Here is a 16,759-nt window from a genome sequence, read left to right on the forward strand (position 1 = left end):
CATGGACAAGCCAGAGAGTATGCAATCTTTGTAACCCACCAATCCTGTGCCCCAGTACCCTCTCTCCAACATGAAGACAGGTGGTAGCTTAGGGCCACTGTCAGGGCAGCCAACCGGCCCCTTGCCTGTCCACTGCTCAGTCCCTGCTCTGGAGCCAGTCAGAAAAGTAGCAGGGGACACAGAGTTCCAGCTACAGGAAGAGCCATGACAGCAACCGTGGCCTCCACCTCCGATTCCCAGGGCCTTATACCATGGCCACCAGGCCTCTGTCCCTTACGGGCAGAGACTGCTCCCGCATGCTGCTCTTGAGTGGCGACAGGGATCCCTCTTCACCTAGGCCGGAGGGGCTCTGACCTTTCCTTTCCCGATTCCCTCTGCAGAGTAAAGAGCAGGGGCCGGAGGTGCGTGAACCAAGGCAGGGCAATAAGCCAGCCACCGTCCCCAAGAATGCTGCCTCCTTGTCTCCAGCTCTAGAGGGCTGCTGCCCACCTCAGCCCACAAACCTCCAACAGGAGACTCCAAGCTGCCTCCAGGTCCCTGCTGGACCACACTGCTAGCAATGGACTCACTCTTCGCTCCTAGAGCTGGGATTCTGTAAACAGCAGCCAGACCAGAGGTCACTGTGCCTTTATGCCACTGGGGGTGGAAGTGTTGGTGTGGTCTCTAGCACTTTCTCACGCCCAGCAGCCAATGGGGAGAGCCAGGATTGGACAACAGAGCATGAACCCTCCCACAGAGAGGCTGGACCATTATCCCTCCCGGGTGAGGGGTGGGGATCAGCTGCAGCAAATTCCAGGACACTTGCCTGGTAGGCTCCTTGCCCTTGGGTCTTACCTTCCAACCCCCTAAGAAAGCTGTGACTGCCTTGCACAGCGCAGCCAGGATCTCAGAGGTCAGTGTCACTAGCAGCTTCTGCCCTGGCCCCAGCTTCCTACAGGAAAAGCACAGGACAAATGTCCCCTGTCCCTCCATCTAGCCATCTGACTTGTCTAAACACACACACACACACACACACACACACACACACACACACACACACACAATTCATCAACCATTTTTTTAATGACTTCAGAAGTATCCCTAGAAATGTCAAAACCATCATTCCCAGAAGGCCCAGCCTCCTTAAACCCAATACTCAACACTCCAGGAGCACCTTCTCCAGGAAGTTCCACACGCCTTCCTCTTCCAGGCTAGTCTTAATATTGAAAAACCCATCACAGTGCTGGTCCAGGTACCTAATTCCTAGGGGAAGGGTACACCCTCCATCCTTCCCCTCAACATCTCCGTGGCTTGGCGGGTTTCTCCCCTTTCTTTTTTATTTGGTTTTGCTTTTGGTTACATCTGCCAAGGTTAGCTTTGAACTCACTATGTTGCCAGTGATGACGTTGCCTCCCAAGTGCTGGGGTTACAGGTGCACCACTGCGCCCAGCCTGGCATTTCTAAACAGCTAAACGTGAGTCTCTTCCACTTGTCCAGATAGGGCATTGCTGCTCCTCGTATCAGATACGGTGACTGAGGTGACTGGAGAAGGCCTTGTCCTGCTATCCATACCCACTGTGTCCTTCACACTGAGTGGCAGGCAGGGCTGCTGGGAGGGTGGCGTGGAAGTGAATGCTGGGCGTGAGGCTAGCATGGGCACACCAGGGAGCAAGGGAAGTGTGCCAGCCAGTGTGACTCTAGGCAGGACGTGTGGCAGGAGGAGAGGAGATGGGGCGGCCCAGTGATGGCTGAGGCAAGGGCAGAGGCGCCGTGCCAGGCATAATGGCAAGAGTGTGCAGGGTCTTCCTGGGAGTCCTTTCCCCAGACACTGAGGGTGAGTGATGGAGCCAGGGACGGTGCCAGCCTTGGGCAAAAGGGAGGGTGGCTGCCCTGTGGGGTTCTATAAACTGCACGTAGGTCCCCAGCTCTGAGGACATCCTGGCCTCTCACTGGTCATCAGGGAGGAACCCCCTTATGCACTCATTCTGGCTTGAGGGTGGCCAGGTAGGCTGTGGTAGCTGCTCTGCTGGCCCCGCCTGCCTGGAGGCTCTGAATGGCTGGGCGTCTTTTGTGGGAGAGCAGCTGGCGCCCGGCCCTTTATGTGGGGCTGTGGGAAAGTCCCCGGGCCAGCCTCTCACAGGCTCTCAAAAGCCGGGATTATCTCTGAGCCTGTAGGACACCCTCTCAAGGACCCCCCTCCCTAGTAAGGTTGGGGGCAGGGACACCCCCACAGAGGGTCTGTCCACCAGGCTCTGGACCCAGAAGCCCTTTGGCCAGGAAGTGTCCTTGAGTGGAAAGACCCTTGAGCACTCCGCTCCCACCCTACCAGCCCAGCTGCCCAGACTTAGAAATGCCCACTACACAGGCAGGGCTGCCAGGGGCAGCAGAAGAGCTTGTGCCCATCGGAGTCCTCTCTCTTTCCTCTTCACCCTGTGTGCCCAAGGCAGGCCCAGAGCTAGAGGCTTGGCAGAGAGGTGTACACTTATTTAACACCTACAGCATACAAAGCTGACTAGATGGTCCCCCTCCTAGCTCACAGTTAGGGGCATGGGAGGACCACACCTACCTATCTGCCCGTCTCACGGCTGGCCTTTCCCTGATCTACCAGCCACATCCGTGCAGTAGAGCACAACTGTGAGTCTCCCACCAGGAAACCAAATGAAGAGCCTGACAGCCTGGGGCTCCGGAGTTTAGACCTCCGGCAGCTCTGATTCCAAGGCCACCCTGAAGTCTCCTCTGTCCACCAGGCTCTTTGGTGAACACCTGGGCTGGGACCACCATCAGTCCCATTCCATAGATAAGGAAACTGAGGCCCAGACAGCTCACAGTTCATGGCTTTGAACCCTGTGCTTACAGCCCTGTTACATCCATGGGTAGGGCAAGAGGCAAGCTTCCCCTAGAGTGCCCTCTTCACACATAGTGTGACACAAGAGGTTGTGAGAAATCCAGGGTACTCAAGGACAGATGTGCTGACATCCAATGAGGTTGCCAGGGAGCTGCTGCTGCTGCCCAGGGCCTCAAAGGCGGCCTAGGGGGAGCCCCCACCCTGCCCGCCCTGAGGACTGCTCCCCAGATGGCCTCTGGGGCCGGGAGCTTGGCTCACAAAGCACAGGCGGCCCCGTGGCGAATGAGTTTGTTGCCGCGCACGCGCCTTTTGTGGAGGATGAATGTCTAAGGCAGGGGGTGGGGTGTGGGAACCCACCCGGAGCGGGCCTCCCGCCCAAATTATTCCCCTCCTCTGTGTATGGGGGGAGGGGGCGCTGCTGCCTGGAAAGAAGGCAGAACCAGCCCTAGGCACTGCCTTGGCACCCTCAGGCCCCACCACGTGGCCTCAGGCAGACATATGGGGCTCCATGCAATACAGAAATGTGTGGCTGCCTTCTCTCCATCCCATGCAGGGAAGCAGGAAGTGGGGCTGGCAGTGGCTGCTTGAGCTCCTGGGGCAACCTGGGAAAGAGCAGGAAATTCTGGGGCCTAGCAGGGCACTTCCAAATCCAGACTCTCACATCCTGGGTATTGGACAGGAGGCTGAAAGTGGGAATCACTGGCAGGGTTGAGGAGCAACTAGAGGCCACTCCTTTGCCCAGTCCCTTCATCCATCCACTTCACACACTGAGATCAGGCTTCAGAGCAAACTGCTGGACCTGGCACACAGTGACCACTTGTCAAAGCAGACAGGTATTGCCTGTGGGAGATGGGCAGTTGGACCTGCCTCCTCCTAGGCTGGAAGCCATAGGAGCTGGCTAAACCTCCCTCCAATCTCTCCATCTGTGGTCCAGGTCCCAGGAGACATCCACTCACCCACTGCCGGAGGGAGTGCCAGGTGTGGCTGGGGCCGTAGGCATGTGTCCTCCCTGCTGGTTATTGTGAGCCTCACCAGAGGCCTCCACACTGGGCTAGAAGACCCCGTCTCTGATAGTTGGTCCTGGCTGGCCAATTGTAATGGGACAGATGGTAACATGAGGTAGGAGCTCCAGTACATGTCAGCCCCAAAGGAGAGTTGCTGAGGTAAATCTTATGTTGGAGTTGGAGCTGGGCATCAAGAGAGGGATTAGGAACCAGGCAGTGGTGGCACACACCTTTAATCCCAGCACTCAGGCTTCAGAGGCAGGCTGATGTCTCTTAGTTCAAGGCCTGCCTGATCTACAGAGCAAGTTCCAGGACAGCCAGGGCCACACAGAGAAACCCTGTCTCAAAAAAACAAAACAAACAAACAAAATCAGAAGAGGAGGAGGAGAATGAAGAGGAAGAAGAGGAGAGAGGGGTAGGTAGGGGGTCAGGATGAAGTACTCACTGGGTCTTGGACCTGAGCCTCCATCTGTAATCTCACCGAATGGTACAGTCTCTTAGAGACATGGTCTCACTGTACTTGCAGAGCTAGGATCCTGCCTGTCTCAAACATTACCAGCAGGTGTATATTCTGCTAGCCAGTGTGGTAAGAAAAGGGACCTCCACCCTAAGAGGGACACATGGGTCGCCCTGGGAAAGGGAAATATATGAGATCTCCCGGGTAAACTGGAGGCAGAGGAGGAGGGGGGTGAAGAAGTGAGGGGATGGGGGATGGGAACATGAGGGATCTTTGGGATAGTGGAGTTGAGGGAGGGACAGAGAGAGAGAGAGAGAGCAACGAAAGAGATATCTTGATAGAGGGGGCCATTATGGGGTTAGAGAGAAACCTGGTGCTAGGGAAAATCCCAGGAATCCACAAGAATGACCCCAGCTAAGACTCCTAGCAATAGTGGAGAGTGTGCCTGAACTGGCTTTCTCCTGTAATCAGATGGTGACTACCCCAATTGTCATCACAGAACCTTCATCCAGTAACTGATGGAAGCAGATGCAGAGACCCACAGCCAAGCATTGGGCTGAGCTCCAGGAGTCCAGTTAAAGAGAGGGAGAAGTGATTATATAAGCAAGGGGGGTGGGTCAAGATCATGGCAAGTAAACCCACAGAAACAGCTGACCTGAGCACATGGGAGCTCATGGACTCTAGACCGACAGTTAGGGAGCCTGCATGGGACTGACTTTGGCCCTCTGCCTGTGGGTGACCGTTATGTAGCTTGGTCTGTTTGTGGGGCCCCTAGCAGTGGGACCAGGATCTGTCCCTGGTGCATAAACTGGCTTTTTGGAACCTGTTCCCTGTGGTGGGATGCCCAGCTCAGCCTTGATGCAGGGTGCAGGAGCTTGGTCCTGCCTCAACTTGATATGCCTTGCTTTGTTGACTCCCATGGGAGGCCTTACCCTTCCAGAGGAGTGGATGGGGGAGGGGTAGAAAGGAGGTGGGGTGAGGGGACGGGAGGAGAGGAGGGAGGGGAAACTGTGGTTGGTATATAAAATACATTTTAAAAATTAATTTAAAAAAAAATTTTTTTAAAAAGGGACCTCCGGCCGGGCGGTGGTGGCGCACGCCTTTAATCCCAGCACTCGGGAGGCAGAGCCAGGCGGATCTCTGTGAGTTCGAGGCCAGCCTGGGCTACCAAGTGAGCTCCAGGAAAGGTGCAAAGCTACGCAGAGAAACCCTGTCTCGAAAAACCAAAAAAAAAAAAAGGGGACCTCCGATCACAGAGTCCCAGAGTCCCCACTCTAGGACTTCCTGGGGAAGTGGTCTGCCACAGAAGCCATCTCGGGCACTGCCTGGGGACCCCAGACCCCAACAGGGCCCTTGGTCTTCTGGTCATGTTCGTGTCAGGTACGGTCAGCTGCCATTTCCCAAAGGCTTCCTTGATTCTTTAAAGCTGCTACTCACCCCAGATTCTGTCTCCCTCTGGAAGCATGGTGTCTCTGTGTTTGTTTAGTGGGTCCCTGTGACCCTGAAAGTCTGGGGAGCCTCTTAAACATAAGCCAAGCCGACCAGTACTCCAGCTGGAGAAGAGCAACGGGGCATGGACTATCAGCAACCCCAGACCTGGGAGAAGCACATGCAGTTAGCTCAAGGATTAAATGGGCAACACACCACGGGCTCAGGAATCCACTTCTGCCCTTTCTGCCAGGACCCAAGGCTTCCCCTCCTTGCTCCAACCCCTGCCCTGGGCAGTTTTGGGCCCTTCCACTCTGACCTGAGCCACCATCTGGCAGCTTAGCCTTGAATTTCTCTGGGGCTTTGTTTGTCTACCTGTCTAATGGGTATGATGATGCTAGACCTCTGGAGGTAATCCCACTTCATGTAAACCAGCCTAGCCCTCCAACAGAAGCTTCCATGCCAGCCTCAGACATGTGTGGTGGAGGGAGAAGCCCTTGGGGTGGGAGTGAGGGCAGCTGTTTTCTGGAAAGGGTTGCATGACAACTATTTTAGGCTGGGTGGATGACACTTCCCCGACCATCCTCTGGTACTACATCAAGACAGGCATGGGTAAGAGATGAGCCAGCTGTACACCAGCAAGATTTCATTAGCTACCCTGACATTTCAATCTCATCTAATGTCTCACATCAGGGAATATTCTTATTTGGGTGTTGGTTGTTTCAGAATGTAAACACCATTCCTGGAGGGCAACTGGGCTCTGGCGTGCCATACCTGCCGGCCACCTGCCTCTGACCCCCCAAACCAATTGAGGGGCCCTATCATTGCCCCCACTTTGCAGATAAAAAAACTGAGACAGGGGTAGGTTTAAACGAGATGCAGTGGGCTACACAGCTGGGGGATGTGAGGATGGTGTCTGGGGAGGGCTCTGTGTCCCCTCTCAAGATTAAGAGCCAAGGGTGGGGATTCCTACCCTCTGGCTCAGGCTGGGACAGCTTCCTTCCTTGTCTGTGTCACTCCTCACTCTAGGCTACGGTTCCCACACTGTGGTGGCGGCGGCAGCGCGGGAAGCGTGCCCAGCCCTGAGGCATTAGTGCCGGGGCCTGCCTCTGAATGAATGAGGGCGGCAGTGGGGGGCATGAGGAGGGCGGCAGTGGGGGCATGAGGAGGGCGGCTCCCAAAAGACCATCTGGCTCGATGTTATAATAGAGCAATAAAGGGCTCATCTGCTTTTCAGGAGTTGGGAAGGGGCTGCGCTCTGACACCACAGAGTTTTTAACCAGCTTGGGACTGCGACCCCAGCACTACCCTGGCCCACTGGGGGCTGGTGGACAGAGTGTGGCCACGTGGGCTGGGCACACCTAATCCCTTCACTGCCTTGGGCGCATCCCCCACCCCAGTTTCCCCACCACCCACCTCTGTTGTCCTGAGCCCTGCCCACCCCTTTAGCCAACTAAGGTCGGGGCTGATGGAACCTGCTGTTGGAGCTCTGGGGTGGGTACCCCTGAGTAAGGCTGCAGTCAGTGCACAAAGTTCCAGGAGCCTCAGGATATGGATCTCCACCTCACAGCCACCCAAATGCCTCTTAGGCAGATGGAGCACTCAGCCAGTGGGGCTGTCAGGCACACCTCACCAGACCTCTGTTCTCTAGGCCCAGAGGGAACGGAGGGCTAGGGCTTGGACTTGTGTCCTCACTGTGTCTCCAGAAAGTACTTTCCACAGGGCTGTTAGGGTATATTCCCCAGTCCCATCCCCCACCTTTTTAAAAAATATTTATCTGTTATGTATACAGTATTCTTTCTGCATGCCTGCACTCCAGAAGAAGGCATCAGATCTCATTACAGATGGTTGTGAGCTACCGTGTGGTTGCTGGAAATTGAACTCAGGACCTCTGGAAGAATAGGCAGTGCGCTTAACCTCTGAGCCATCTCCCCAGCCTCACCTTAATCAGATGAGAAAAGAGGTTTTGGAGATGGAATGTCTCCAGGCAGCCACCATCACCAGAGCCCTCAGGGCCACTGGGTAAGCAAAAGAAGAGAATGGAGGTGGAGAGGGAGGTACAGAGCAGAGAAGCTGTGTGTGAGCAACTTTTAGGAGAAGGGCCTGAAGCTGCCTGAGTCCCACAGCAGAGTACCAGGTTTGTGACCTACAGGGTTAGACCCAGCACCAGACCTACTGAGCAGAGGGGCGACCTAGGGTCTGTGCTTCTGCAGCTCTGGAGTCTGGATGCTCTCACAGAGTATCTTAGCTCCGACCCTCTCAGGTCAGGTTAATGTGGTGAGAGCAACAGGTGGGCAGGGAAGTGCCGTCCTCTTGATTTGGTGGCCCTGGCTTCGTACTAGTACTATGTACGGTGCAGACACCGAGGCACCCGTTTGGGTGCAGGCGGCAGGCGGTCCCAGCTGCACATGCTCCTCCTGGCTAGAGCCCAGCAGAGGTGTATCTCAGCAAGGCCCTCCTTGTAAGAGGGGTGCCTCCCCACAACCTGGAGTCAGTTCCTCAAGACCCAGGTAAGCCTTGGCCTATAAGCCTGTCTTACAGACGAGTAAACCCAGTCTCTAGAAAGACCAAGATGTGTTCACCTGTGTGAGAGTCAAGGGCAGCGTCAAGCCTTCACCTGGCCCAGCCCCTTTATCACCCCATCCAGCCTGCTCTTTGGAACTCCCCAAAGCAATTCTGTTGTGGAGGGAGCTGGCAGAGTCAAGCTGCTCCGAAGCACATCACTGAAATGCCACAGAAGACAGGGTATGTCAACAAGGCAGCGGTGGTGCAGACCCAGCGAACTACGACCCTTGGGATCAGACTGTGTTGTCTAACCTGACGGGCAGTGTGCCACTCCTCTCACCCAGCGGAGCAGAGCAGGGTTACCATCTCAGGGCTGTGCCTGTGCCTCTCAAGGCCCTGGAAGTTCAAGGCAGGTGTGGAAGGGGGAAGTAGAGGCCCAGGAGCTCATTTTAGTGGCTGTCTGAGATCCACACCTAGGGAACACCTAGCAGAGAGGCTGCCAGACCGAAGTGGTAGGCCGGCTCAGTGGGGATCCCAGAAGCAGCCCAACCCCCACCCCTCATGAAGGTTTGATTTCCTCCTCTGTTCACTAGGTCCCATGCTAACAAACCTTAGCCCAAAAAGCCACCGCTGCAGACACCTAGCCCTTCCCTGGGGCTCTGCACCCAAAAGACTCAGGAACTGCTGACTTTACCTTGACAGGGTATAAAGAGTGCCTGTCTGCCCAGTTCCCACTTGGAATGAAATTGTCCCCATCCTGCTATGAGAAGGCCACTTCATGTCAGAGGAACAGAGAATAGACCAGCTTTGCCTAGGATGGTAGATCCCCTCCCAGGTCACCCTCTGGGGCTGAGGCAGCAGCAGCTCAGGCAGACTCTACCAGACTGGTCCACAGGCAAATTGCTTCCTCCTGAAAGCCTCAGCTTCCTCACCTGCAGCCCAGGCATACCCTTTTCTGCCTCTGAGGGTTGCCGAGGGTCTCCAGCCTTGCATCACAGCACACAGGGCCATGGTGACCACACAGTTACTCCCCCTATCCCAGCACCCGGGTATCTGTTTCAAGGAAGGGCGGTAGACAGCAATGTTTGGCTGACCAGGGCATTCTGAGAGGTGAGAGAAGCAGGGCCAGGCTGGGGACAGTGGCCCTGAGAGCAACTAAATGGCATACATATATGGGCACACAGGCACGGGCATTCATGCATGGATACACACAGGCATGAGCACATACAAATGTGCAAAACTACATGCCAATGTGCTCCCTGGACCTGCCGGAGCAGAAATGTGGGGCTACATATGCATGTGTGTACTTGTGTGCATATCTCTATGTATATGGCTTGTGTGACAGGGTATGCATGTGTATATGTTATGTGGAAGCACTTTCTACATTACATAGTGGTAAATGTCCACTTAAGAAGATATTGAGAAAGGGGCCAGTGAAATGGCTCACTAGGTAAGGGTGCTTGCTGCCAAGCCTGATGACTTGAGTTTGATCCCTGGAAGCCACATATTGGAAGGAGAAAACCGACTTCGGCAAGTTGTCCTCTGACCTGCCCCCCCCCCCCCCCCCCCCGCCCAACACACACACAATTCATTTAAGATGAAAACGTCAGGAAGAAAAGCTAACCAAATTATGCTCCAAACCAGGCTGACATTTGAGGGTTCTCTGTCTTCTGCCACTTCCAGTCAGCCTTCTGGCCAGTAGTTACCTGTCTTCACTGTGACTCCATGCTATTCCCAATCTATAGCCTCTAAGTCACCTCCCACATGTTAGCGTCTCCTACCCCATTCTAGAATTCTTCGACCCACATTCGAGGCCAAACTTGCCCTCTGCTCAGCCCTGTGCACTGTCTCTACTAACCAAGGGAAAAGATGGAGTGGGGCGGTGGAAAGAACCATGCCATCTTGAATACAGTTCCTTAGTCTAGTTCTTGGGAAAAGGGAAGATTCAGAGCACTGGCCTGGGAGAGATCTAAGGCTTTCCTCCTGGCCCCACAGGGGACACATGTACCTTATTGGCAGTCTTTGCTGCATAGTCGTCACCTTTTGTCCCTGAATCAGTCATCTGGTTACCTGCCGACTAGAGCATGGGTTCCAATTGATGGGGATGTTACTTTCCTCGCACTTGGGGTACATACGCAAAGGTCAACTAGGGGACTACAGCATCTATCTACGCCCAAATGTACCCATCCCTTCCTAGAGACAATCCCTCACAGCCACCACCCCCACTCACATTAGCACTTGGCCCTCTGCCCCTTGAGCGAGACCCACCTCCCTTTGTGGCTCAGGAAAGCAAGCAAACAACTGGGCTTGAACCCCAGCCTGAGGTGAGACAGGAGAACCTCCTGTTTGAGGTCAGCTGAGTTACATAGCAATTCCCTGTCTCAGTTAAACAAGCAAGCAAACAAACAAAAATCCCAGCCTGGACCTCCATCTTACTGTGCTGGTAGTCCACAAGTAAAAGAGGGTGACTCGTGGGTGGGTGCCTTGAAGTCAAGTCTAAACTGGGAATTGACGACAACTGCATTAGCGAGTGCCCGGCAGTTTTGACACACAGGGTTAGCCGAGCCACAGATCACGTGCCTTGGCAAGCCTCTTGACCTCTGCGGCTGGCCATGTGAACTGAAGACAGAAACTCTTCTCACTGCTGGTCTACGTCCAGCGTTCCATGCCCTGCATTGTGCAGGTGTACTCTTAGTCGCCTACACCCGCACTGCAGATCCTGCCTGGAGCGTGGAAGAGAGCCCACCCCTCCTAACCTCCAAGGCAGACTCAGCAGCCACTGAGTGGCCACTGTCTCTCAGGGCAGACTTCCTCCGTGGCCAACTGCCCTTTCTGGTGGTCTCTCTAGGGGGAGTAAGCATCTCCTTGCAGCAGCACCCTGAGGACAGAAGTCTAGGTGGAACGAGAACTGGGCTCAGCAGAGGACAAACCTGCTGTGGTCATGACTTGAGGGGACTCTGTCCCCACAATCGCAAATAAGGTCACTTCCTTGCTCCTAGCTCCCAGGCAAGTGGCTTTCTGCCACCCATCCAAAGCACAGTTTCTACTCCCTGGCTCCATGAGGGCTTCTGAGGTCAAACAACAGGCTGTCCCCTCCCTTTCCCAGGCCATCCTCAGTCCAGACCCACCCCTTATAAATGTTTTGGGAACCAGGACAGCGGGGTGGCAGTGCTGGTACTCCTAGGACCCAACATCCCCCACAGTTTTGCCTCCACACAGTCACGATCCTGTCTATGGCTCTTTTCTAGACAGCTTCCCAACTGTGACCAAATACACATAACATAAAAATCCACCCACTTCTAAGTGCTGTTCGCACGTTAAATATACTCACGATGTTGTGCAGCTGTCACAGCCGCTCGTGCTCATCTTCCCCACCAGAACCGTCCGTCCCCATGGAACACTGCCACCCCATCTTCCTCCCACCCCAGCTCTTGACAACTGCTCTACTTTCTGACCACGAATTTGACAACTCTGGGTCCCTCCTATCATTGGAGTCATGCAGAATCTGTCCTCTGGAGGCTGACTTGTCTCCTTAGCTTAGCATAACATCCTCAAGGTTCGCCTGCGTTGTGTACAGACAAGCCATCTTCCACTCTGTGGATATTCTGCCTGTTCCTTATCTGTTCAGTGGTTTGTGAACACTTGGGTGGCCTTGGCTCCTTGGCTACTGTGTATGGCACAGCTGTGAGCACCAGCATGAGAATGTTTGAGTCTGCTTTTAACTCCTTGAGCATAGACACAGAAGCAGAATTACAAAATAATTCCATTAAATTTTGTTGGCCCTCCAAACTGTTTATCACAATGCTGTACTCCTGTCCAAAATGAGCCCTCCTTCAGAGACTGGGAGCAGAATATTGCCCTGCAGCCTCCCCAGAGCCTTTCCTTGTCCAAGAACCTCTTCAGTCAGCTTATGAAGAAGGGACAGGGTTTGTGACTTTCTGCATAACCATGGCAACTCAGTTTACAGGAGCCCCTGCCCCATCTACGAAACTGTGATTACTCAATGGAAGGGCCCTGCCAGCTCCAGACTGTGCTCCATTTCATCTACTGCCCCCTCCCCCAGACTTACTGAACTCTCATAGGGGAAGCTCTGGAAGGTGTGTGAAGGGCAACCATGCTGCTGTGGTGGTAGGAGGATCCCTACACCCCTCCCCCATCCCACAGTGCTTCTGCAGGGCAAAGCCCGCCAGCCAGAGGCAGCCTTCACCCCTCCCCCTTTGCAGCTACTCAAGTCGGATGGTGTGAGCCAGGAGCCCAGCGAGTTTCCCACACTTTGGCCCCATTCACAGTGTTAAACGGCCCACAAAGGCCAGGCGTGTGCCTCAGAGGCCGCCCAGGCTGCCATCTGGCCCGCACTCGGGGAGGCAACCAGCCTTTCATCCGGCTGGGATTTAACACCATTCATTTCATATTTCCCACAACTGAAAATTGGATCAAAGCTGCTCGGGTTCAGGGGGGTGGTGAGGAGGAGCAAGGAGGCGGTGGCCCTCCCCATGGCCCACCCACCACCCTCACCCCTAGTAGGCCGCTCTCCTAACCAACCACGGGTGGGCGGGCAGTTGGGGTGGGATGGAGGTTGGACCACATCTCCTGGCACGCGTCTCATTTGGGTGAGGAGCTGGTTCAGGGGAGGTACTAGGAGTACAGAGCACAAGCCGGAGTCAACTGTCCCCACCGAAGCCTGGGGGAGCAAAGTCTGGGCCTGGATGACCCCCATATCTGAGTACAGTCTTGGATCCTTGCTGGCAGCAGCCAGGTGCAAATGGTCAGGGCACACATAGGCTCAGACTCTGTTTCCAGGAGGTGGGTTTCAGGCTCTCCCTGCTCAGGTTGCATTCCCAAAGCCCTCTGCTGGTCACCTGGTTGCTCCTGAGCCTTGAGTTGGCAGAGCATATGGGACAGGCACATAGGTGACCAAGTCATCCTGCCCTCTCTACCCCCAGGGAGCCCAGATCCATAACATGGCTAAATTTGACTACCATATGGCATGAACCTCTTTTGGGCTGCCAACAACAGTCCACTGAGCACCACCAGGAATCCCTCTCCTTTGTAGTCTGGGGGGGCTGCTTGCCCACCACTTAGTACCAGACACTGCCAGTCCCCAGGACTGTAGAAACAGGCCTGGGCATATAGCTCTGAGCCTCCTTCCTTTCTTCTACATCAAACAAGGACCTCAGCGAGGAGCCTCCAGCTCAGGATGAGGGGTGTGGCAAGGTCTAGGGGAGGTGAATATATGTACCTATATCTTGCCGTGACAGGCCATTCTATGCTGTCTCAGAGCCAAGCCACCCCCACTGTCGCAGATGGTTCCATCCATGGTAACCGGCAGCTCCTTGCTCGAGGCCTGGCAGAGAGACCACTTACAGCAATGGTCCCTAGTGAAGGCCCTTCCGTTCCTGGGCTCAGTCAGACATGGCTGACCTCCATCCAGAGAACCTCGTTTCAGCTCTGGCTGCAGTGTTCTGATGCCAGCCTTCTGCTTGGACCTGGTTAGGTCTTAGGTTGCAGGTTACACGTGGAGGGCTCTCCCACATGGCCATTCCCTCTAGGGTGGGGACTAGTCAGGTCACCTGGCCAGACACCACAGTTTTAAGTTCATCCAAAGGGGCCCAGTCATGCTGGCACAGCATTCATATAGGGTCTCATTCTCAGTCCTGCCACCTTGCACCCCCACACAAAATGCTGTGTAAAGCAGGAACACACACACACACACACACACACACACACACACACACACACACACAGGGGTGGGGGTGAGAGAGGAGTTATGGGCAGCTAAGGAGCCATACAGGAGTAGAGATCACAGACAGCATGAAGGAGGCATGGTCTTCTTATTTCAGAGATGCACTGTGGTACTCAGGTCCACACAGGATGGAGAGAGAGCCCCAAGGGCACCGATGGCCCAAGAGCAGTCCAGACACCCTGTGAGTGCAGCGGTTCCTGCAGACTTCCTGGGTATGGAGCTTCATACTAGGCACTACCCAAAGCAAATTCAGGTAGCCTGGGAGTATGCCTGGCAGGCTCCACAATTAACACCCAGCCATTCCTAGCTCTGGAGAAGTCACCCCTCCCAAGCCACAGTTTGGAGACTGGCAATAAAAGCTAGTAATGCCGATGCTAAGCGCCTGAGTCCCTTTCTCATCCTCTACCTGTAGACAGCGTGACAGCAGCACCTGTTTGGGAGAGTGTGGCCCACTTCAATACATTTTGCCTGTGGGCAACAGGTCCCAAATGGGAAGGGTGCCCACCCTCTGGAAGCCGCTGTCTGTTCATTGTAAGACTTCTTTTTCTGCGCCTGTGGCCTCTGCCAGCCAGCGGTGGGGAGCCGCTGGGGAGTGGGAGAGAATGGGGTGGGGTGGGGGGACTCCTTCCTGCCCTCCCCACCTCCCCGCGGCCTGGGAAAAGGCAGCATATTGAGGCGCGGGGCTCTCAGCATCAGGCCCCGGGATGCTAATGAGGGCGAGCGCGTTCCCACAGCCCGGACATTGTGCCGCGCGGCCCACCTGCTCCTCGGGGAGCGACCATTGTGCCCGCGCCAATTCACAGGCAATTTAGCGTGCGCTAATGGGCCGGCGCCTTTGTGCGGCCGGCGCCGTCATTGGCCGCCGAGTGTGGGAACGGCCGCGGCGCCCGGGCCCCAGGCGCCAGGCCGCCGCCCGCGCCTATATAGGGCTGGCGCGCGGGGGTCCGGGCCGCGCCAGCCCGGGACGCCTGGCTTTGCCCGTTCCACTCTGCTCCACACCGCTCGCCAATCGCCTCCTGAGCGCCAGGCATGGCCCCAAGTACCGTGGCGGTAGAGATGCTCAGTCCCAAGGAGAAAAACAGAGTAAGTGGCACTCGTCCGGCGCGCGGCGTCCGGTTCCCCCGGGGCCTCTGGCCTCCGCCGCCCACCTGACGCCTCTCCTCCCGCAGTTGCGGAAGCCGGTGGTGGAGAAGATGCGTCGGGACCGCATCAACAGCAGCATAGAGCAGCTGAAGCTGCTGCTGGAGCAGGAGTTCGCGCGGCACCAGCCCAACTCCAAGCTGGAGAAGGCCGACATCCTGGAGATGGCTGTCAGCTACCTGAAGCACAGCAAAGGTGAGCCACGCGTCTGCACCCGCCTCCCGCTCCCCGCCGGTGTCTTCCACCGCGCGCGCCCCACTCATGCTACCCTGTCTCCCCCCAGCCTTCGCCGCCGCCGCCGGTCCCAAGAGCCTACACCAGGACTACAGCGAGGGCTACTCGTGGTGCCTGCAAGAGGCCGTGCAGTTCCTGACCCTGCACGCTGCCAGCGACACGCAGATGAAGCTGCTCTATCACTTCCAGCGGCCCCCAGCTCCCACCGCACCTGCCAAGGAGCCGCCGGCGCCGGGCGCTGCGATCCACCCGACGCGCTCCCCGGCTAAAACCGCTGCCGCAGTCGCCACTTCCCGCCAACCAGCCTGCGGCCTCTGGCGGCCCTGGTGACCCCGCGGCGAACGGGTGCCTGGAGCGGACCAGAGGACAGACAAGCCGGTTCCTCTCGTTCCTCTCGGTGTAGGGAAGACCTTCCCCAGCCGCAGTTCAGCCCCAGGTTGGCCGCCACCTTCTTCTGAAGGCTCCCTCCCCGAGGCTGGCTGGCCAGCAGAAGGGTCATTCTTAGAGAATGTATGTGCAGAGTTGTCATTTGGGGATAATCAGGGTCCACCCTCTGCCGCGTGTCCAACCCCATGGGGTTGTTTTGTGTATGCATTTCAGCAAGTGACTTCTGGGAAGTTCCCGGTCACCGGGGGTTCTATGATATTTGTAGAGTCAGGGGTTGGTTTGCTGGTGCCCCAGCCTGTAGAGGACTTTCTTCAGGGCCCGTTGCTGCTGGGCAAGCACCCTGCAGGCGGGCTGTGCCCTGGGCACACTTGCCTTTTGTGAAGGCGGAACTGCAGGCGTTTCCTCATAGGAAAGCACTCAGCCTGTGTGGGCATAGGGCCTATGGGACCTCACCTAAAGGTTCATGTGGCCTTGGCTGTCTGATACATGCTCATAATGGGCTGTCTGGGAGGGTGGGGTCTCCACGATGATCCTTAAAGGACTCCTCTGTGTGGGTGGGTGCATGTGGGCACAATTTTGTACTTAGAATTTGAACTCTTGGTCATGTGGGAGACCACAGACTGCTCTAAAGGCTTCTAATAAAATATCAAGCCCTCCATGTCTGTCTCTTGTCTGTCCTTGGAGTGGCCGGCCCCATGACTGGGGGTGGGACAGTGGGCGCTACCACGTTCACAAACAGGGATCAGGAGGGGTGATGGATTGCTGGTGGTCCTCTAACAGAGAAAAGCGAAAGGCAAGAGGTAGGAGGTGAAGAGGAGAGGGGCATGCAGAGCTGTTGGTGCTCTCACTGTGAATAAGACCCGGGTGGCTGCCACTGATTTTTACTAGCTCCCGGGAGCGGGGAGGCATCATAATAAGTATAGGTCCTTTGCTCTGTCCACTGAGATGGAAACTGGGGCCTGCAGTGGACCTCTCGTTGCAGCAAAAAGAGGCTTGGCTGTGTCAAACCTAGGAAAGCATCTGCCCCGGCTCCTGAT

General features: G+C 55.9%; 1 protein-coding gene across 1 annotated transcript; it reads left to right on the forward strand.

Moving 5' to 3' along the window:
• Positions 1-14,873: 14,873 nt before the first annotated feature.
• Positions 14,874-16,380, forward strand: Hes5 (hes family bHLH transcription factor 5). The gene is made up of 3 exons (XM_028891427.2): positions 14,874-15,044; positions 15,131-15,296; positions 15,385-16,380. Exons 1-3 carry the CDS (start codon positions 14,991-14,993, stop codon positions 15,663-15,665), a joined length of 501 nt encoding a protein of 166 aa, XP_028747260.1. The 5' UTR covers positions 14,874-14,990; the 3' UTR covers positions 15,666-16,380.
• Positions 16,381-16,759: the final 379 nt, after the last annotated feature.

The sequence above is a fragment of the Peromyscus leucopus genome, chromosome 2, assembly GCF_004664715.2.
Source record: "Peromyscus leucopus breed LL Stock chromosome 2, UCI_PerLeu_2.1, whole genome shotgun sequence".
Taxonomy (NCBI): domain Eukaryota; kingdom Metazoa; phylum Chordata; class Mammalia; order Rodentia; family Cricetidae; genus Peromyscus; species Peromyscus leucopus.

Excerpts from the sequence above, each read along its gene's own strand:
- Hes5 (XM_028891427.2), top strand. The coding sequence starts at position 14,991 with ATGGCCCCAAGTACCGTGGCGGTAGAGATGCTCAGTCCCAAGGAGAAA. Across the intron at positions 15,045-15,130 it reads GTCCCAAGGAGAAAAACAGA|TTGCGGAAGCCGGTGGTGGA; the intron begins GTAAGTGGCACT and ends CTCCTCCCGCAG. Across the intron at positions 15,297-15,384 it reads CTACCTGAAGCACAGCAAAG|CCTTCGCCGCCGCCGCCGGT; the intron begins GTGAGCCACGCG and ends GTCTCCCCCCAG.